Source organism: Balaenoptera physalus (assembly GCF_965194825.1).
Source record: "Balaenoptera physalus genome assembly, chromosome: 1".
Lineage (NCBI taxonomy): Eukaryota > Metazoa > Chordata > Mammalia > Artiodactyla > Balaenopteridae > Balaenoptera > Balaenoptera physalus.
The window spans coordinates 82,145,127-82,167,572 of NC_138882.1; the positions used below are offsets into that span (position 1 = coordinate 82,145,127).

At 52.1% G+C, this 22,446-nt stretch overlaps 1 protein-coding gene and 1 long non-coding RNA gene across 2 annotated transcripts; one reads left to right on the forward strand and one right to left on the reverse strand.

Annotated features, from left to right (window-relative positions):
- Nucleotides 1–7,156: 7,156 nt before the first annotated feature.
- On the reverse strand, nt 7,157–15,753 carry LOC309661179. The gene is made up of 2 exons (XR_014263883.1): nt 14,838–15,753; nt 7,157–9,851 (listed from the first exon to the last, which is right to left on the reverse strand). It is a non-coding gene; the product is annotated as an uncharacterized lncRNA (long non-coding RNA).
- SH2D2A (SH2 domain containing 2A) lies at nt 9,849–19,391 on the forward strand. Its single transcript, XM_082462494.1, has 8 exons — nt 9,849–9,982; nt 10,585–10,745; nt 11,391–11,572; nt 12,299–12,388; nt 12,647–12,815; nt 15,849–15,998; nt 16,209–16,517; nt 18,269–19,391. The coding sequence occupies exons 1-8, from the start codon at nt 9,949–9,951 to the stop codon at nt 18,383–18,385; spliced, it is 1,212 nt and encodes a 403-aa protein (XP_082318620.1). The 5' UTR covers nt 9,849–9,948; the 3' UTR covers nt 18,386–19,391.
- The last annotated feature ends 3,055 nt before the right edge of the window (nt 19,392–22,446 follow it).

Genomic DNA, 22,446 nt, shown 5'->3' on the forward strand with positions numbered 1-22,446 from the left:
CACACAGAGCAGCCAGAGCAGAGTCGTGGCGTTTGGTGGAGCTGCACCAAGCCCGCCACCTCCCCGCCCACCCCCCCACCCCCAATTTGGTGATCAATTAAACGGCAGGTTTGGAGAAGATGGCAATCAGGTGTTTGAGTACTGATAATCAGACTTGAGGCTCTCCTGTTCGATTCTTCTCTCTCTTGAAAAGGAGACAACTGATGGGAGGGGAGGGTAGCGGGTAGATACTTAATACCAAGCAGTGCCCATCCTCATGGTGTCCTCCTACTCAGGGGGGTGGAGAGAGAGAGTCCATCCCCAGGGTCCTCCCCGTCCAAAAGGAAGAATCCCAAGATGGGGGTGACCAGGATTCTGGAATTCTCTGCAGTATCTCTGCAGAATCTGGGCTGGGTAGACAGACTTCTGGGCTGGAGAGACCATTGCAGCACCTCCACAGCCCTCCTTTCTGCCTTTTGTCTTTGTTTCCATCTTCCTCAACACCTTTCAGGCCCGCTCTGCCCTGTCCCAGGCCTGGGCCAGCCCTCCCTACTTCCCAAGGAAAGACTATTACGGGAGGTTGTAACTGAGCCAGTGCTGGCGTGGCTGGCGTGGCTGGCGTGGCTGGCATGGGAAAGGCCTGCGAGGGAGCCACACTGGCCCCAACTGCGGGCGGCTCTCAGGAAAGGTCAGCAGCCCACAGGCAGGCAGCTGCTTTGGGTGCCTGGCCCTGTGACTGTCACAGTGCTCTAGGTCTTTGTACTCTTGTTCCCCCTGTTTGGGACACTTTCCCCAGACCTTGAAGGGCTGGCTCCTTCTCACCTGGTCAGTGGGTTACAGTGTCTGTCACCTCCTCAGGAGCGGCCTCCCAAAGCAGCATCTACTCTACATCTAACATCCTGCAGTATCATCTTATTACTCGTATCACGATCTGAAATTATCTTTCTGATTTGTTACCCGTTTCTTTTCGTCTCCCCTCACCAGAATGCAGGCTCCCAGAGGGCAAGGGCCATGCACATCTTTGCTGCTGCATTCCCAACGCCTAGGCTGCCTGACACATCCTGGGAGGGCTCAGCTCTGTTGAACTGGCCAACTGGATGGATCTCCGTTTCTTATTATTACTCTATTGATGTAAGAAATAAAATAATGACACAGAAACACAGCAGACTTTTCCAGTTGACGAAGCATTGCATGAGTCACAGCATATTGTCTACATACAACAGCTTAGTCTGGGTTATCCCCATTTTACATGTGAGGCAATTGAGGCTCAGGGGGCCTGCAGGATTTGCCCCAGGTCACAGGGCCGGTAGGTGGTGGAGCGGGAGCTCAGACAGACCCAACTTCTATTCTCTTTCCACAGCCCTATAGTCTTCTCTTCCTCTGACATTCTCATCCACGCAGGTGCCCACGGCAGGCACAAGTGTGCATGGGGAAGAAGAAGTCTGCACCGTGACAGAGGCTGTCCCGCAACTGTGTGCAAGGAGACACATATGGAACTGCAGGAGAGTGGCCTGTGGAGGGGACCGTTGCACAGCATGAGGAGATGGGGAGGTGCCAACATGGAGCCACCTCTGCCTCTGGGGTTTTTTTTTTTAAATTGAAGTAGAGTTGATTTACAATGTTGTGTTAGTTTCTGGTGTACAGCAAAGTGATTCATTATACATATATATATATATACACATATATATACACACATATATATTCATTATATATATATACACATATATATTCATTATACATATATATACACATATATATACACATATATATTCTTTTTCATATTCTTTTCCATTATAGTTTATTACAGTATATTGAATACAGTTCTCTGTGCTATACTGCAGGACCTTGTTATTTATCTGTTTTATATATAGTAGTGTGTATCTGTTAATCCTAAACCCCTAATTTATCCCTCCCCCACCCTCTCCCCTTTGGTAACCATAAGTTTGTTTTCTATGTCTATGAGTCTGTTTCTGTATTGTCAATATGTTCATTTGTATAATATTTTATTTTATTTTTTACAAGTTTATTTATTTATTTATTTATTTTTGGCTGCGTTGGATCTTCGTTGCAGTGCGCGGGCTTTCTCTAGTCGCGGCGAGCAGGGGCTACCCTTCATTGCGGTGCGCGGGCTTCTCACTGCTGTGGCTTCTCTTATTGCGGCACGTGGGCTCTAGGCACCTGGGCTTTGGTAATTGTGGCATGTGGGCTCAGTAGTTGTGGCACACAGGCTTAGTTGCTACGTGGCATGTGGGATCTTCCCGGACCAGGGCTTGGACCTGTGTCCCCTGCATTGGCAGGCGGATTCTTAACCACTGCGCCACCAGGGAAGGCCCTGTATCATATTTTAGATTCCACATATAAGTGATATCATATGGTATTTGTCTTTGTCTTTCTGACTTACTTCAATTAGTATCTCTAGGTCCATCCATGTTGCTGCAAATGGCATTCTTTCATTCTTTTTATGGCTGAGTAATATTCCATTGTATATATGTACCACATCTTCTGTATCCATTCATCTGTCAATGGACATTTAGGTTGCTTCCATGTCTTGGCTATTGTAAATAATGCTACCATGAACATTGGGGTGCATGTATCTTTTCACATTCTTCAGGTATATACCCAGGAGTGGAATTGCTGGATCATATGGTAACTCAATTTTTAGTTTTTTAAGGAACCTCCATACTGTTTTCCATAGTGGCTGCACCAATATACATTCCCACCAACAGTATAGGACGCTTCTTTTTCCTCCACACCTCTTCCAGCATTTGTTATTTGTAGACTTTTTAATGATGGCCATTCTGAGCGGTGTGAGGTGGTACCTCACTGTAGTTTTGATTTGTATTTCTCTAATAATTAGAGATGTTGAGCATCTTTTCATGTGCAGAAGGGCTGTGTTTAATTCTCTAAAAGCTTTCTTTTCTCCTTTTAAAAATGTTCTCAACACGTTAATATATGTTGACTATCTCTGACATGCCAGCATTTTTCCAGGCACTGGGAATTCAACATAAATAAGAGAAGATTTTCACCTTGGAGTGGAAAAGAATGAAAAGAAACTCGGAAACCTATCTCTTTTGCCATTGATTCATTGTTTCCTTCTTTTTTTTTTTTCCTTTCCTCCTACTCAGTTACATGGGGATCTTTCTTGTGGCTCTAGTTGTATAAGAGATCTTCTGCCAGCTTTCAGCTGGTATTCTGTTCCACATGAAGATGTAGTTTTGATGTGTTTGTAGGGGGAGGTGAGCTCCATGTCCTTCTACTCGGCCATCTTGATCTTCTCTGTCTGATTCATTGTTGACTCGAGGAAATCGGATGCTCTTTGAGCTCTTTTACTATATTAAAAAGTAAGAAATTGATCTAATTTATCAGTGTCAATACTAATATTACATTTGCAAAAGGCCTTATAATTTTCCAAAAAATTGTAAATATAGTTATTATGTACATTACTTTATAGAGGAAGTTTTTTTCATACCTTCATAAGAACAAGGAACAACTTTACTAGGCCTGGATCATTACAAATTCATGTACTAATTCTATAATAAAGCTATGATTTAGAAACGCAGCCAGACACATGCAGACCCACAGGGAAAAGGGGCTGTTGGAGGGCTAAGGGTGGACATTTCAGTTCACAGTCCCTCACTTATAGCGTGCTTCTTTTGTTACCTACTGGTTTGCAATAAGAAGTAAGAGGCACTAAAAGGTTAATATGCCGTGGGCACTTCTCTTCACCCAGATGTGAACTCCAAAAGAACAGGTTGTTGAGTTTTTATTTACTTTTGCATGCCTAGCCCCTAGTATGTTTGGTATTCTGTAGGCAGAGAATACTTGTTGACTAAATAGATAGAGCAAGAGTAACTATAAAGTAATGCCTTTGGTCCTGTAAATGCCTAGAGCTGTTCAGAGAAAAGGCATTATGTGAAATCTGAAATATCACTGCTCCTTTCCATAGCATTGTGGGAGTGTGTCATGATCGCTTGTGATGTCAGCAAAGCACATTCTGATGGATGAAAAACTACATTCAAAGATACTATGGTTTTGCAAATGAGTCCATGTTGTGAGTTGAAATTGCAGCAAAGCATAGGTTACTAAAAGGGTACAGTTATGACCTGTGGTTAGAAAAGTTTCCTGGATTCTGATTTTTTACAGCTTGAACATTTTGGTCTTCACAGGCAAATTCCTTAGAGGGCTTTTTGTTCTAGTGATAGTTAAAGTCTTGAAAAGTCTGCACCTTTTCTGCTCTTCTCAGGTATCTTTAACATGAAATCATTCAGTGGGAAAGCAGTGAAGCAGGGCCCACCCATCCGTGTGGGGTTATGTCCCTAACTTCTTGGCATCTGTATTGGCTAGGAGTTAATCAGATCTGATCCCAAGATCTGAAGCCAGACCACCTGGTTCTAATGCCCACTTCCTGACTGTGTGACCTTGGGCAAGTCCCTTGACCTTCTTGAGTCTCAGATTCCCTGTCTGTGAAGTGGGGATGATAATCAGAGCATCTCCTTCATGGGTCTGTATAAGGCTATAAGAGTCCATGCCTGTAACGCACTTAGCACGGTGCTTGCTAATGGCAAACACTCAAGACTTGGTGGCTCTAATCTCCCTCCCCACCCCCATACCTAGAGGTCCCAAGTTGGAAGCCCCAGGTTAAGACTAATGTTCTCATTGTGTGACTGAAGCTAAGTCTCTTGACCTTGATCTCAGTTTTCTCACCTGTAAAATGATGCCAGGTAACCCTCAAATAAGGCAAAGCCTGCCCTTGGCAATTATTTATCAAGTAATAACTGATTATACAAGGTAATGGTGGGCAGTTGGTAAAGTCTAAACACAGGGTAGGATGGTACACACACACACACACACACACACACACACACACACACACACACACACACACACACACACACCAGTTTTGTTCCCTGAATGCAAATGGTAGGAACGAAAAAGTAAAGAAAGATATTTGTGTATATTATCCTTGCTATGCTGGACACAGATCTCGTCAGATTTCCTCCATTGCCACCTCCTTTCCAAAAGCCCTGGTCTGGAACTTGCTATAAAGGACAAGATGTTGCTCCTTATACTTTCCAGAACTAAGAAAGAGACACAGCATTTATTCGGACTCTTTAGATTTGGAGGCTAGGTGTGCTGCACTTGAGAATATCACTTCAAACTAGTTGTGAGGTGATCCAGAAGGCTGGCAGTTTTATGTGAGTCCCAGAGCAAGATAGGCCCCTGCAGCAGGTCCAGGCTGTAAACAAGCTGCCCCGCCTCTTGGGCCTTGTGATCCAGCACGTCCAGTGGTGCTAGAAATCCCTGTTGTGATGGATAAGGATGCTGTGTGGAGTCTGGCAAGCTCTGATGGGGAACTGCGGCACATTCCCTGGGATTCTGGAACAAGGTTATGCCCTCTCTGACAAAGAATTACATCTGAAAAACAGCTCCGGGTTCGATATTGGGCCCTAATAGAGACCAAGTTCCTGACCAATGGGCACCAAGTGACCATTCAACATGAGCTGCCCATCATAAAACTGAATGTTATCTGATCCACGAGTCCTAAAGTTGGACAGGCAAAGCAAGTACTTCATTCTGTGGTGGGCATGATACATCTGGACCAGTCTTGAACTGATCCAGAATTCAAAAGTAAATTGCATAAGCAGGTGGCCCAGACTGCCAATCTCCTGCCTCTATTGCTACTGCTTCTTCTTCAACCACATTTGTGACCTCATGGGGATTCCCTATAACCAACTGATAGGTGTGCCAGGATGACACGTTGGCTCTAGCAGCAGTATGGTCTCACTCAGAGTGTCCCTGAAAGACAGTGCTAAAGGGAAATCCTCCCGGAGCTGCAGCATACATCAGTCATCCTCTTTGCACTTAGGGAAAGATGGTCCAGAGTAAGGATGGGCATGGACTACCAGGGAGTGGCAAATAGCTTGGCCAGTTGGTCAGAGAATGTCTGGGACATCTCTTAGTACTTCCATGCCTGGCGATGACTGTTAATGGGTAGCTACAACAACCAACAAGGGCAGGGCAACTAGGGGTCTATACCTTGGGGGAATGAAGTTCTGGATCACCCCACCAGAAAAACAACCCAGACCAGATGAAATGCTAACTAAAGGTGGGGGCATCTAGAATGAGTGGCAGAGGAGGGAGATGATGCCTCTGGATCAGTTACAACTACAAGGATTGTAGCTTTTCTCACTTATCCTCTCACCTCAGTCTTTGAGAAGGACACCCTTGACCTCCACCTTGAAGGGGGTTGTGTGACTGAGTGTAGCTCCCTTCTTGGAGAGTAAGGATGTTTCTGTTTGTACAGAACAAATGTAAACCCTGGGGTTTCCCTGGTGGCGCAGTGGTTGAGAATCTGCCTGCTAATGCAGGGGACACGGGTTCGAGCCCTGGTCTGGGAAGATCCCACATGCCGCGGAGCAACTAGGCCCATGAGCCACAACTACTGAGCCTGCGTGACTGGAGCCTGTGCTCCGCAACAAGAGAGGCCGCGATAGTGAGAGGCCCGTGCACCACGATGAAGAGTGGCCCCCGCTTGCCACAACTAGAGAAAGCCCTCGCACAGAAACGAAGACCCAATACAGCCAAAAATAAATTAATTAATTAATTAAAAAAAAAAAATGTAAGCCCTGTCTTGTAGTATAAGATCTGTATATGATGAGAAGACACAAGGGGTGGACTGTGTTGGACACAAAACTTGTACACCTCCTTAGATTCTTCTCATTGACTCCTTGGCTGGCTGCCTCCCAAACCACTTCCACTTTTTTCAGAGCCCTTTTTTGGGACCCGAGCTGGCTAGAGTCCAAGCTGAAGTCCTAGGAATGCACAGTCTTCACACCTCACCTGTTGAACCTATCTCTCTGAGTCACCTCTCCATTTCTGATTAATATCAGACACCACACCAAGGACCATGAGATCTGGCTTCCTGAGTAGATACCAAGGTACAGGGGATGCAATCTCTAAGTCGGTTCCTGTGGGACCATCTTGATCAATGGGAAGTGGGAAGTATGAGGGAGCTGGGAAGATAAGTTCCTCCTCCTTTCTCCCATCTGTGGGTTACTCCAAGTTGTGGTTTCAGCTTGCACCCTGTCTGGAGAAAGTCCTCAAGTGAAAATGCCTGTCGAGAAACTGGATGTTTCTCTTTTCAGTTCGTTTTGAAGTGGTAACCAATGCAGTAATATTATTTGGTTTTTTTTTTTTTTTTTTTTTTTTTGCTTCACTTCTCTTCTCCTCATCCTCACCACCCTGACCTTGTACCTCCCAAATAAAGTGTCAAACTTTGAGTCTTGCATTGAGCTCTACTAAGACACTTGCTAAGCTTGTCCTCAAGACTAAATCCTGAGCTGGGATGCTTCCTCACTACAGGAGACATGATTGGGTTCATCAGTGTAGCCATTGCTCCTCCCCATGTAGAAGAATACACATCCCTGGGAGTTCCCTGGTGGCCTAGTGATTAGGATTCCAGGCTTTCACTGCTGTGGCTTGGGTTCAATCCCTGGTCAGGGAACTGAGATCCTGCAAGCCACCTGCTTTGGCTAATAATGTGTTAGCGGAAGGAGCATGTTTCACTCCCAGAGATGGGGAGAGCATTTAGGAAAGAGTGGATAACTCTTCATGCTCCTCTTCCCCTGCCACAGTGACTGTGGGAGGGTGTGTAGATATGGCAGCACCATAATGTTTAGGCAACCTGGGAGGCTGAGCCACCACCTGGGCAACAGCTGCCCTGAAGAGATGCCCAGCTCTTCAGTGTAACTTGCATAGGTAAGAAACAAACTTTTGGGGCTTCCCTGGTGGCGCAGTGGTTGGGAATCCGCCTGCCAATGCAGGGGACACGGGTTCGAGCCCTGGTCCGGGAAGATCCCACATGCTGCAGAGCAACTAAGCCCGTGCACCACAATTGCTGAGCCTGCACTCTAGAGCCCACGAGCCACAAGTACTGAAGCCCATGCACCTAGAGCCCAAGATGCACAACGAAGAGTAGCCCCCGCTTGACGCAACTAGAGAAAGCTGCGCGCAGCAACGAAGACCCAATGCAGCCAAAAATAAATAATAAATAAATTTATTAAAAAAACAAAACAAAAACAAACTTTTGTTGTGTTAAGCTGCTGAGATTTTGGTGTTCTTTGTCACCTCAGCATAACCTAGCCTATACTAACTGATGTTCCACTTCCAAACCATATGAAGGAGAGGTGTTCAAGAGAATCACACACCATCATGGGAGGAGGGCTTCAAGAAGAGGACAGGGGCATCTTGCTCCCTAGTTGACGTCTGCTGAGTCCACTCTGCTTTCAGTGCAGAGCATAGTGAGGGAGATCATTCATCATGCCTTAGTCTCGATCCCATCCCTGGGGGCTGGGATCAAGGCTAAGGCAACAGTTTTTAAGGAAGGGAAGAGGGCTCAGGCAGCTCAGGGGGAGGCAAGGCTTTGGGGTATGGGTGTGGCTGGGCCAGCCGTGACTCCTGGGGGAAGTCTTTCCCTCTCAGAGCTGCTGGGGAAGTAGCTCTCCAGGCTGTCGGGACTCCGAAGTCCTTCCTGGGTGCAAGGCAGTGTGTACTCTGGCCCTGGCCCCTCCAGCTGCATAATCCACTGCTGGCAGCCCCCAAGCCAGCTTCCGCTCCAGTCACACATCCCCTGCTCCCCCCTATTTCCTTTTTCCATGCAGTTGCAGATGCTCATTCCTCTTCTAGAAACACCTTTCCCCACCTTCCTCAACCCTGCTCATCCTCCACAGCTCAGCTCAATCCCCTCTTCTGACGTCCCAACCCCCTGTACACGCAGGCACGCACTGCACACACGGCTAGATTAGGAGCCTCTGAGGTGGGCTCCCGTAGTACCAGCCCACACCACTAACTCACCACAACCTTCTGTAAGTACCTGTTGGCAAGTCGTTTCCCCCTCTTGACATCTTCAGATGAGATCCTCTTTCTCTCTGGGCTCTCAGCACCAAGAACAGTGCCTGGCACGTAGCCATGGACTATTGGCCTAAATCACAGTGAAATTTGTAAAAGAAGATCTAGCTTCTAGTCCCAACTCTGCCATGAACATCTGAGACACTGAAAGACCCGGGCCAAGGCACTTAACTTCTCTGAGCTTCAGTTTACCCTTCTGGAAAATGGGGATAATGTTCCCTGACTCCTTCTCATTTGTGAGGATCACACGAGAGAAAAATGGGATTGGTCCTCTAGGGTGGCAGCAGATGTAAGCACACTGCAGGTTTAAGACATCAGCACTAAAGTTATTAATAACAACTGCTAATAATCTTGCTGCTAATAACGACCTGCTTAGTTGAAGGAAATTTTGCCTCCCTTTCTGCGGGATGACCTGGTTTTGTCCTAACCCAGATCCATTCTCTGCTTGACGACGAAGCCACGTTCCCTCTTCGCTACCCCCTTGTCTCACAGGTTTCATATGACCTCAGAAAGTCCTTCAAAAGTCTGACCCACATTCTTTCTGTTGCAGCTCTTCCCCCCTCTCCACCTCGTGTGTCCTAAGAGCACAGTCCTGCCTATGAATCTTTGATGACCCCGAAGCCCCATCACCTTATAAGGCTTATCCTTCTGAGACTGACGTCCCCACTGCCACTGCTCAGACAGAGGGAGAGAGATGGAGAGAGAGACAAAGGGAGAGGGAGAGAAAGGGAAGCCCCAGTCTGGAGTGAGGGCGTGGAGAAAGAATCACCGGAGAGATGGAGATAAGACAGCAGCAAGGACTCCCCAACACCCAGACCCACAATGACACAAATACTCACCACACCACCACCACCTTCAGCTGCCTGGCTTCCGGGGGAGGGACAATCGTCTTACAGCTTTCCATGACGTGAGTCCTCCGCGAGGGCTAGGGCTGTGGGTGAGGCGACATTTCCTGCCCCCGGGGGCTGGGGTGAGAGCAGAGATGAGTAGCTGAGGGTGCACACCTTTTGAGAGCCCAGACGCACACCCTGCTCCAGGGGGCTCCTTTCCTAGGCTGCCCCCATGGAGTTCCCCCTGGCCCAGATATGCCCCCAAGGTAAGTGTGAAGTTGGGGAATGTGGGTGGGAGGGAACATCAAGACCCCCGTGACCCCTGCTCTCCTCCCTCTGGGCCTGAGCTCCCACTTCAGGGGTGACGGGTCACACCTCAAGCCAGAGCTGGCGGGCAGGCGGCCCACAACCCCTGCCCCTCTTCGGGGGCTCCAGGTCCACGCATCCCTGAGGATAAGGGTGACAGGGTCTTCTGAGGGCTTCTTCGAGTGGAGAGAGGAGGCAGCAGGAGGATGAAGGGGGCTGGGAGGCCGAGGATCCTGGGCCAGAAGAGGGACCTGCCCTGAAGAGATCTGCCTCCTTTCCCGGATTTCAGGACTTCCGGACCAGCCGAAGGCCAGCTGGCTTCCCAGCGCTCCTTCCTGGGGCCCAGTTTCCCTGAGAAGCCCCTCTGCGCCTCCTTGGCCCCTTGATCCTCCTCCCTGAGAAATCGTGTCTGCCATCCCTCCTGCATTTCTCCTGCTGTCACAACTGGCCCTGTCCTCCAGGTCCCCAGGGAGAGGCCTATGGGGCCCCTCTGAGCCTGGGGGAGGGGTGGACAGCAGAGGGAGAGGCAGGCCTTCACTGAGAAACTTCTCTGTCCTAACAGGGAGTCAAGAAGCCCCCACCATAACCTTCAGCACCTTCCAGCCCATAGACTTGAACCGCAGGATCTGCCAGGGCCTGGGCTTGCTTCCAGGACCCAGACTCCAGGCCCTGAAGGCCGAGGAAGCCCGGCCCAGCCCCAGGGCCTCCGCTGCGCACGCTGCGGTGAGTGGGAACCTGGGGGGTGTTGCTCCCTCCTCTGCTCCCACCCTCCCACGGGTGAGGGCTTGCAGGGGGACAGAGGCCAAAGCAGGAATGAGCTGGGTCTGCCGACAAAGCCAGGGGCCCAGAGGGAGGGTCTGCATCTCTGTCCATGGCCTTCATTTGCCCAGTGCATCCTCATCTCAGGCCTTCTCACTCACCCAGTCATAGGAAATCCTCCCTGTGAACCAGCTCAGTCCCTCCTACCGTAGGGTGAGCCCTCCCTCATTCTGGCCTCTGGCGTTCCCTTCATCCCTCAGGCCAGGGAATGTTTTTCTGTCCATCTGGAAGTCCTCACTCCCATTTAAGCACAGTTTAACAGTTCACTGCTACTGGATCAAAGGCCCACGGACCCAGATGGAAGTGGAAGGAAATTCCCTGGAAACAAAAACATTTTGACCTAAAGAAGAGATTTAAGTTACACTTTGGGAGGGACTTTCTGGGCAATTATACCCTAAAATAGGCAACAGGGATGGGGGATGGGGAGCTTCCTCCGCATGACCAGGAGGGGCTAGGTATGAGGATGAGAAGGGAGTAGCTGGCTTGAAGTCAGAAGAAGGACCACTAATCATGGCTACTTCCCCTTCCTTGAACTCTTCCCCTATCCAGGCACCTCCCCAGGCCCCAGGGGCTGCCTGCAGCCCAAAGGATATTGGGAATGAAGAGGTGCCTAGGGAAGAAGGCATGTCCCTGCAGGCTGAGACTCAGGCTTGGTTCCAGAAGACCCAGGCCCATGAGCTCCTGCAGCATGGGGCAGCCCCTGCTTGGTTCCACGGCTTCATCACCCGGAGGTGAGTCACCGAGGAAGGAATAGGCTCAGAGAAGGGCAGGGGCCAGTCCTGGGTCCTGCGGTCAATCAGGAGTAGATTGAGGCTACAGGCCAGGCTATGACACCTGGAGCTTCCAAGGCTACTCGTTAAGGCAGCTCCCCTGGGGGAGATCATTGGAGAGGCTCTAGCCCAAACCCCCCACTCCGTGCCTCAGTTTCTCCCTTCTAGGCTCAACTTTCCCCCTGTCTCTAAGGCTTCTAGTGCTCAACTTTCCACCTCTGCCTCAGTCTCTCCCCCTCCATCTTTATTTACCTCTGGCTCTCTCCAGCCCTCTCCTCTTTCTTCCCTCCCTTGCAGTTCCTCCCTCTTTCTCCACTTCTCAGCTTCACTTCTCCTGTATCTCTCTGTTCACATCCTCTGTTCAGCTTGTGACTTGTGAAGTCTAGAAGTCTATTACCACCCCTGTTGCTGCGGCCGCTGTACTGCCCCCCTTAGTCCCCCACCCCAGGCCGCTTTTCCAGGATGAGGCCAGGAGGAGGATGCAGGGCTGGGAGGTCTCCTGACCATCCACGCCCAGTCCCTGCAGCAGGAGCGCAGTGCCCACATCCTCTGTCTCCCACCTCCACCCTTCTCTAGCCACTTAAGCCCTCTTGGTAGTGGGTAGGGGTCCCCCCATGAGAGCCAGGGAGACAGGGGGTGAGGCTGGAAGAGTCCGAGCATCTTCCGTGTCTTCTCCATCACCCACAGAGAGGCCGAGAGGCTGCTAGAGAGGAAGCCTCAGGGATGCTACTTGGTGCGTTTCAGCGAGAGCGCCGTGACCTTTGTACTGACTTACAGGTGAGGGGCGGAGCGCTGCGCTGGGCGACAGGGAGGCGGGGCTTCGGGCTAATCAGGGGGTGGGACTTGATACTGACGGACGTGTGAGGGGAAGAACTTCATGCTGACTCCCAGCAGGGGCGGAGGGGGTCTATGCTCAGCCCCCAGGCTACTAAGGAAGGGTGGGAGACACGGGCGCGGGGCGGGTAGGGGTCACTCCTCGTGCTGGTGCCCTGGCCGGGAAGAGGGAGCAGGTCTGATCCTGACTAGTGCCTCCAGGAGCCGGACTTGCTGCCGCCACTTCCTGCTGGCCCAACTCGTGGACGGGCGCCACGTGGTGCTGGGCGAGGACAGCGCCCACGCGCGGCTGCAGGACCTGCTGCTGCACTACAAGGCGTGCCCGCTGAGCCCCTACGGGGAGACGCTCACCGAGCCCCTCGCCCGCCAGGTACGCCACCCCCATCCCCGACCCTGACACTGACCCTGACCCTGGGAACCCAGGCCAGAGCCCAGGCCGCAGGACCTCGACATCAGGCACTTTCCCATTCCCACCGACGACCCAGCCAAACCTCCCTTGCCCACACATCTCCACGCAGATGCCCTTCCAGAAAGATGCGTGTGCTGGAGGAGGGGTCCTTGAGAGACCAGCCCAGCCACACAAAGCCTGGAGGGGCTGGGAGTGGCCAGCTAGGCAGACGGGTCATTTGGGGGGGGGGGGTTGTTTTTTGTTTTTTTGTTTTTTGCCTCGAAGCTTGTGGGATCTTAGTTCCCTGATCAGGCATTGAACTCGGCAGTGAAAGTGCCCAGTTCTAACCACTGGACAGCCAGGGAATTACCGGGTCATTTGTTCTTTAAATTAAGAGATATTTACTGAGACAAGACAGATGGGTGTCAAACCCACAAAGCTATTTACCAGCGGCAAAGACATAATAGGAATCAAGTGTGAGAGTGTGATGAGAGAGGAAATACAGAGTGGGGTGCCATTTAGCTCACGTGGTGGGGAGCTGCATCAGAGACTGCCTCCCTGAGGAAGTTCAGGCAGTTCTGAGGGACCGCTCTGTGCCAGGCATTGGTCCGGGCACTGGGAAAATAGCAGTAAACAAAACTGACCCAAATATCCCTACCTCCATGGAGCTTCCATTCTAGTGACAGGAGACAGACAACGAATGTGTAATACAGATAACAAACAGAGAATACAGAAACAAGGAGTGACAGGGTTGGGGCTATTTTACATAGGAACATCAAGGAAGGCTATTCTGGTAAGGGGACATTTGAACAGAGGCCTGAATAAAGTAAGGGAGAAAGTCATGCAGATAACTAGAGGAAAAACATTCTAGGTAGATGGCACAGCAGGTGCAAAGGCCCTGAGGCAGAAGGATCCTTGATGTGTGTGAATAAGAGTAAGAGCAGTAAGGAAGCTAGCATGGGTAGAGAGGTAGGAAATGAGACCACAGGGGTGAAGGAAAGGGGCCCAGTAAATTCTTGTATGATTTGGAATTTTATTCTGAGTGAGATGGGATGGCACTGGACAGTTACAAGCTAAAGAGTGACATGACCTGGCAAGTTTGGGAGGGACATGGGTGACCAGATGGAGACCACTACAATACTTCAGGAGCGAAGATGGCAGCCTGGACCAGGTTGGTAGAGGTGAAGGGGTGAGGAGGTGGAACACTGGGTCTGTTTGGAAAGTGGAGCTGACAGAGTTTTTGCAGGATTGGGTGAGGAGTGTGAAAAGATGGAGTTGTCATTGACTGATATGAGGAAGGCTATAGGAGGAGCAAGTCTGGGGGAGGCAGGGGAGATCACGAGTTCAGTTTTGACATTTGCGGTTTGAGACATCCATTCAATATCCAAATGGAGATGTCAAGTACACAGTTGGACTATATGGATCTGGAGTTTAGGACAGAAGTCTAGGTTGGAGATCAACATTTGGGAGCCATCAGCATGTAGATGGATTGATTCTAAAGCCTTCAGGAGGGATGAAATCTCAGGAATGAGTGTAGCTGGAAAAGAATACCAAGTCTCCAGCATTGAGAGTTTGCAGAAATGAGGGGGAACCTACAAAGAAAACTGAGAAGGAGCAGTCAGAGAGAGAGGGGAGAAGAACCAGGAGTGTGACGCTCTTGACGCGAAGCAAAGAAAATGCATCAGGGAAGAGCAGGTGCCAGTGGGTCCAGAATTAACTGCTGGATTTGGCCAACAGAAGGTCACTAGTGACCTGGGCAAGAATAGTTTCCTGGAGCTTGATTGGAGTCAGTTCAAAGAACTTGCCTTGAGGAACTGTGCCTAGGGGTAACTCTTGTGTGGAATTTTGTGAGGAATAAGGGGAGACCTGAAGATTTCCAAGCAGTTGGAACAGGGTGTAGGGAAGTCTGGTGGGGAGGGGAGCCAGCTGGAGCTGCGAGAGCCGAAGGCAGAGCTATCAGAGACCACGCTCCATGGCCGGCCCTCAGAGGGTCTTATCACTCACGTTTTCTGGAGTTTGGGCTTTATCCTGGAGCAACAGGCAGCCACGGAAGGATTGCTAGGGGAACTTCTGCAGGCTCACTCTGCTCATGGAGTGGAGAATGGGTTAGCAGGGCAAGATGATGCAGGAGGATGACTTAGGAGGCCTGAACTGGAGTGGTAGCTGTGGGCATGGAGAAAGTGTGCAGATGTAAAGATATTTAGGCAGTGGAAGGAGCAGGGCTTGTGCTCCGTTAGATGTGGGGAGGAAGGGAGGGAGGTGTCCAGATTGACTCCTAAGGTGCTGCTGTTTCGGCAGCAGGGTAGAGGTGCTATTTTTTATTCATAAAGGGAATGCTAAGAACTCTTAGGGGGTTGAGGCAAGGAAAAGAATTCTGATTTGAATCCATGAACTGCCTATACACCTTCAGACGGAGACATACACTTGGCGGATTGCAGAAGCCTGAGAAAAGGCCTATGGCCTGAGCCTTCCAAAAGTAGTGGGCATGTGGAGAACATTCAGGAACCCAGGGATAAATGCTGAGCAAAAAGCATACCTAACATGGGAAGGAACCCTATAAGGCTCATCTCCTCATCCCTGAGGCAGTGTCTCTGTCCCTCAAATATCTAGCTTATAGCTCCATAAAGTAGTCGCCTGGCACCTGCAGAAATAAACACAGGCACAGAAGTCTTGGAGATCTATCCCCATGCCGAAAAATTTTAGGCTAAAGACTTCTAAAGCCTTGTTGCAGTTTTACAACCACAGGTACAAATGGCGACTGGCCTGGCCCTGGCCCAGATGAAGTTAAGTTTAATGCTAAATATGGCCTGTGACCAGAGCGACTGTCCCGCCTCCTGGTCTCCTTGCCCCCTCTTCCTCACCCAGAAACCCAGCGCCACCCAAATTTCTGTGTCGCACCTCCATCCCCGACATTATCCATATGGACGAGATTATTTTGCGCCCCCCTGCATCACCTGCCGACTCCCACCCGCCCCTCGCGCACCAAGTCCCTGAGGCCTCCTTCTTTCCCCGCAGACTCCTGAGCCCGCAGGACTGTCCCTAAGGACTGAAGAATCAGACTCTGGAAGCAAAAGCCAGGACTCACAACCTCAGTATACCTCAATCCTCAAAAAGGAGCAAAGCGCAGCCCCCACGCAGAAAGACGGGGCAGGGGAGCCAAAGCAGGTACTGGGCGGGAGGGGCGGAGAGAGGTGGTGGGGCCTGAGGGAGGGGAGGAGCCGGGAGACGAAAAGAGGGAAGGCCCTGCGGCCAGGGGGCGGGGCCAGCGGGGAGTGGGCGGGGCCTGCAGGGAGCGGAGGCTCGGGCTGAGCTCCAGCTTTGGCCCTGCCTGCGTTGCTCTGACCCACTCTCCTCCCCGCCTGCCTTCTCTCCTAGACGTCCCAGCCGCCCAAGCCCAAGCCTCCCGTCCGCGCCAAACCTCAGCTGCCTCCCGAAGTCTACACAAGCCCCGCTCCGAGACCCCGCCCAACCCCGCCCCCCAAGCCCTCCAACCCCATCTACCACGAACCTGATGAACCCATAGACTTCTATGCCATGGGCCGTGGCAGCCCCGGGGAAGCCCCCAGCAACATTTATGCCGAGGTGGAGGTGAAGGTGCCTGATTCAGGGTGTGAGGGCCCGCCGTGCATCCTCAGGCACGAAGTCCTACGGAAGTGCCAGTCCAGGCCTGTCCCAGGAAGCCAGGTAAATGGGGGTGCAAGGAGGATTTCCTGAAAGCTAGATTGTGGAGGGTGGAGAAGGTGTTCAGACTGGATGCCTGGGTCAGGGTGAATGCAGGTTAGAGGTCTGAGGTGAGATGGGAAGGACAGAGGGTCCAGGCTGCCAGCAACCCTCTTCCAGGCCCAGATTTGCTCCCTCTCCTCTGCCTGGAGTTACTGGGACCTGCCTCCCCTTTGTCAAGTCCCCACTCCCTCCACTTCTCAGAGAAAATAGAGGCCCCGTCAGCCTTCCCCCAACTGAGCCTGTGTCCCTCTCACCTGGCTTGTCCTCTTCAGACCCACCTGAGATTGACCCCACCCTGTGCTGGGAATCTTGGCTCCACCTCTCCTCTCCTCCCCAGTCTGAACTTGGGCCTCTCTCACTCTGGCTCCCTCCCCTCAGCCTTCAGGGCCCTCCTAAAGAAGAGCACCTGGAGTCCCTTGTGTCACCTCAGATGAGCTCAGGGGAGGGGGTACCTGCACGTCCCCTCCTTCTGCACACTCCTCCTCTCCTCCATCCTCCCACCTGCCCAGTCTTCTCATTGATCAGTTCTAGTCAGTATCTTGTTTCATGGAATGTGTTAGATCTACCAGCTGCTCCCACGCAATCCCTCTGCCTCTGCCCCCCTCCTCAGGCCCTCCCACCCCCCCCCCCACTGCTGGCACCTCAGGCTCCCCCTCAGCCCTTGTGCCTGCTCACACTTATCCACACCCCTGCCACCTACCATCCTAGAGCTGATGTCACCAGCCCATGTCTCTATGCAAACTTCTCTCCAGGCTTCTGCTCGGCTCCCCAGCATCCCACAGCTTCTTGGACTCAGCACAGCCAACACTGTTCTTACCCTTCTCCCCGGATTGCTCCCTCCATTGTTCCCTCTCTGATCGGGTACCTCTCCAGTCACCCAACTATTCAAGGTCATAGGGCTGCCTTGACATCTCCCCTCTCTTCACCCTCACTCCCCTGTAAGCCACTGATTCCTGCTGAGTCTCTTCCTAAATATATTTTTCCTTTCCCCAGTTTCAGCCCCCATCATCTCTCATCAGGACTTATCCAAGGGCTTCTTAACTGGTCTCCTAACCACCAATCTTGCCACTTCTGACCCACTCTGCCCCAAGAAAGTCAGAATGGTCTTTCTAAAACAGCTACCTGGCCCATGAGGCCCTCTATACTTGTGTGGGCTGGGGAACCACCTCCTCAGTCTTACCATCAGCTGCTCCCACCCTCCCAGAACTGGTCACATTTCTCCAAACACACCAAGTGGTTTCAAACCTCCCAAGGTTTTGCACATGCCAGTCCCTCTGGCTATAGCTACTTCCTGCAAGTGCACCCTCCTGCTGCCCAGCAACCTTCTAATCATCCTTCAAGACCAGCTTGCCCTTCTCCTCCTCTGCAAAGACTTCCCTGACCTCACCGCAGAGGCCGTCCACACAGAGGCTTTATACACACCTGCCATGCCACTGATCATTGACACCCATCTCCCCTCTCCCCCAGCAGAGTGTGAGCTCCCTGCGGGCAGGGGCTGGGACTTGTTCATCTCTGTTTCCAGAGCACCCGGCACAGTGCCTGGCAAAGAGCAAATGCTCAGGAAATGTTTGTTGAATGAATGAGAGAGGTTTAGACCTCCTCTCTGCAGGGCAATGTCTGTTAAGATCAGACGTCTTGGCCCTTGAGGCTGCAGGTAAGCGTAGGAGGCAGAAGGTAGAGTGTGTGACCTGGGACCATCCTTCTCTCTACAGAATCCAGGTGGCCAACAACTGCATTCTGAGAACTCTGTGGCTGAACAAGGCCCTCCTGTGCCCCACAAGCCCCTACCCCGCTGGGGGCACACCCTCCCCCACAACCTTTCTAGATAGGTGCTTCAGAACAGAGGTCAGGCATGGCTCCCCCTGGGGCCTCCTCAGTAGCTGCTGAGTCTGAGCTGGGGTGGGGCGGGGCGGCGGGGGGCTAACTTGGAACAGCGGGTCCAGAGACCTTCACACACACCCAGGCGCCCTTCTCAGAAAATGTGGATGGAACAAACTGTAGATGATCAAAGCTGGAAAGGACCTCAGCCATCATCCACTGCAAAGATGGCAAAAAGGTGTCACCTCGCATGCCAACTCCAATCCATTCATTGTGGCTGCCTAGAGCGCTGCATTGGAAAGGATGTTAAGGTCATATCTGAACTCAGCAGAAAAGAACTCTGTGATTGATTAGTGATGTCTGCCACGGGTGAGAGAAGGAGAAGGAGCAGCGTATCCTTTGCCCTTACTGATCAAGTTCGACTCCCTCACTGTACAGATAAGGAAACAAAACCAGAGGGGGATAGTGGCTTCGTCAAGGTCAAGGACTAGAACCCCAGCTTCCTGTTTAGTGCTCTGTTCCGTACCCCACATCCACTAACTCTTTACCACGGGAAATGTCAGAGATTTCCTCAGGAAATCTGGCTGCTTTCCAGAGTTCTGCCGCATGGGGGCCCAGGTGCTTGTTCCCCTCCTCCAGATCCCAGCTTAGCCCTGTTCCCCTAACTGATCTGGGCCCCCACAAAGAAGCCTGGAGGTCAGAGGAGCAAATGTGGAGTCTGCTTCCTTTTAGGGACACACCCACTGGTTCCCTCCCAAGAGTCCCCAAGAATCCAATGGCTCAGTGCTTGCCTCTAAGGAAGTAGGCTAGGAGGGACCTGCTGCATCCCGCTGCCCTGGTTTCTCCTCCTGGAGTCTTATTTCGTTGGCCCTCTGAGCCTTTGAGTCTGGGCCCTGGTCCAATGCTGCTGTTGTCTGAGGAACAGTTTGGCGAGAACAGATGTTAGAACTTGTTTGTTGATTCTTGTCTGGCTAATAAATCATCGCCAACCACCTCCCCCAACAGGGATTCAAGTGCTCCAGGCTCCTTCTGTCTCTCCTTCTGACTCTCTCTCTCATATTGTGGAAGGCAATTGTTGAACGACCATTGCAATGGGGGGAGAAGGGTCGGGGGTTGAGAGACTCCTGGGCAAGGGTCACAGATCTATGGGCTGGGGGCAGGGAGACACCAAGGCAAGGGACACAGACCTCTCTCTGAAAAGTATTCTTTCCCTAACTGGGGTGGGCTGGGCAGCTAACCAGGGGCAGAGGGGTGGCTACATCACCTGGGGGTTGCCAGGAAAGAAAGAGGTAGGGATGGGAGTGGTTGAAAGGTAGCCCCTGCACCTCCTTCCCCAACCCCCTGCCAAACACAGGACTGGGAGGGGGAGGGGGCATTGTTAGCCTATGTGTGTGAGCCCCTTAGGAGGATGGGGAGCCCCCCTGCAGCAGCTCCCAGCCTCTTGGGCTTAGGCCTCCCCTGTTCCTCTTATGAGGCTTCCTCCTGTTTGCCCAGACCCACTTCAGGGTCATCTTCCTGCCTCTGTGGCCGAGCTCTGCATTCTAAGCTTCAACCACCTAGAAGAATCTGCCTTGGGTCTTATTTTTGTCTCAGACTGGAGGCTCCCTGAGGCAGGGCTGTGTCTGCACCTGGAAGGCCCTGAGGGCTCAGAATAGACTGCCCCCAGGAGCCACTCAGGGGGCTTCTGGGTGCTCCTGTGGTCCCAGCCTGTTCTTACCCTTATTTCTATGAGAGTTCAGTGAAGACAGTCAGAGCCCATCGAGGTCTCTCTTCCTGCCAAGGGGCCCTGGGTACTTGCCTGAATCACAGAAGCCCCCCAGACCCCTCCCTGAAGACATATTCCCTAGGCCTAGGTGCTGCCACCACCATGCCACCCCCAGCCTGGTGCAGGGCCAGCTCCAGTGACTAGTGAATTCCCCTCCTTTCCACTCAGTGCTAATCAGCTCAAGGAGAAATATAGTTGCTGAGTCAACAGAGTGGGGTTCCACTTCCTTCTGTCTGTAGGTCTAAACTCGCTCCTGAGTAAGAGACGGGGGAGGGGAGGGGAGCAGATGGCTTTGGGAGGGGAGGCTGCAAGTGCAAGAAAGGTCTTAGATTAGACTCAGGGAGTCACCTCATGGCTGGTTCCTCGTGGCAGGGGGGGAGGCAGAAAAAGAAAGGAGAGGCTTGCTGTACAGCAAGGGCTGGAAATCAGAGTCAGAAGATGGGATTTCCTTAGACTTCGGGATAGAACAGGATGGCGGGTTCGGGGAGAGGACAGAAATGCCTAGGGACCCACTTGGTGTTTCTGAAGGAGCAAAGCCTGCTAGAAAGGGGTGAGCAGGACCCAGGGACTCTCCCCCTCCCGCTTCGGCTCCTCACTGCCAGGGGTGGACTCACCGAAGTGGGTGGGAGGATCCAGATGATGGATTGCCAGGAGCCCTGGGTTCCTGTCCCGGCTGTTTGCTAACAAGCTGCCCAACCTTTAACAGGGGAACTTTTTTCTGCACCACTGTTCCCTACATTCCTTTGAAATGGAGATAGTGCCTTATTTGCCCACAGGGATGCTGTACAGAGCAGATGAGACCAGGCAGCGAGGGGCTTGGCCGAGCAGGGCTGCTGGGACTAGAAGGGACTTCAGACCCCTTGGGACTGACTTCTTGGTTCAACCAAATTGGAAACTGCGGTCTAGAGAGGGGAGGTGACAGGGTACTGGAGATAGGACCAGATCTTGTCATCCCAATCCAATGTTCCCCCTTATACCGCGAGGCCCTTCCCAGGCCAAAGGATAAGGCCCCGGTCCTCCCGAGGGCTCCAGCTGCAGGCCCAGCCCTGAGGCCCAAGGTGGTGGAACCTCCCTTCTCCCCACCATAGCCATAGGCACCCCTGCACCATCCTGCTGATTTCACTCCCACAGGGGCCTGGGGCTGCGGTGAGACCTCAGGATGGAGAAGTTGAGTAACTAGTACAGGAAAGGGAGCCTGGCGATTGTGCTGAGCCGGTTCCTCTGCCCCAGCAGAGACCACTGGGGTGGGGGGGCAGGGCATTTCCCAGCTGACTCAATCTCCCGTGGTTATTCCATCCCTCCAGCTTCCTCTAGGGAGGGCTCTCTCTGGCTCAGCCCTGTCAGAAAGAAGAGTCTCCTACCCCGAGCCCCAGATCCCCTTCAGAGCCTGCAGAAGGCCTTGCTGCAAGTGGAGGTTCCAGCCTTTTCCTCCAGTTCCAGCCCCTTCAGCACCATGGCCGACCCTGAAGTCTCTTTTTTCCTGCTCCTGTCTCCCTTAAGCTGTCCCCTTTATCCTATCAGCTCCCTCAGCTAATGCAGTAGACAGTCTCAGTAAAGTACCCTGTAACTCTGGCTCAGGGGACCAGGGCAGGGGCAGGGGGCTGAGAAGCTATTACACCCCCAACCTCAGCTGTCCCGAGTCTATAGCGCATCATTCCCCATGAACCCACTTAAGGAGGACTGGGGGCCAGTCATCACTGAGGCCCCATCCCCAACTACCTCTACTGGCCTTAGAACATGTGTCCCCACCGGAAACAAAGCTGAGCAGAGGGAGAGGGGGTAAAAAAAGGTTGGCAGCAGACAGCAGAGCCTTCCAGCACCCTTGCCACCTCCCCAAGCCCCACAGAACTTCAACCATCCCCTCAACAGACTGCGGCTTCTTGGACAGCAAGCTCAGCACCCAGCTGGGGCAAAGACCTGGCCAGGTCCCTGCCCAAGGGTCAGAGCTGAAACCCCCTTTGTGACAGCTGTGCCATCTCTGTGCAGTCCCTAAGTCTGCGTCCTAAGCCTATTCCTTGTGGACCTCACCTCCCTCAGCTCCTCTGCCCTGATCAATGCAGCACTGCACACTTGGGCTTTGCCCCGGCACCTCCAACACCTTCTAGGGCCATTGGGAGCCACTCCTGACCAAGGCCGTCACCTCCCGCCCCCACCAACCCCGTCACTTGGCTGTTACTGCCATGCCAATTTGAGCCGTTATCATTCCTTATTCCTCCTTCCCTCTCCCTCATCCCTGTCTTCTCTTTCCTGTTTATTTATCAGAACTTGAGGTGATTACCTCAGGAAGCCCTCCCAAATAAAGTCTGT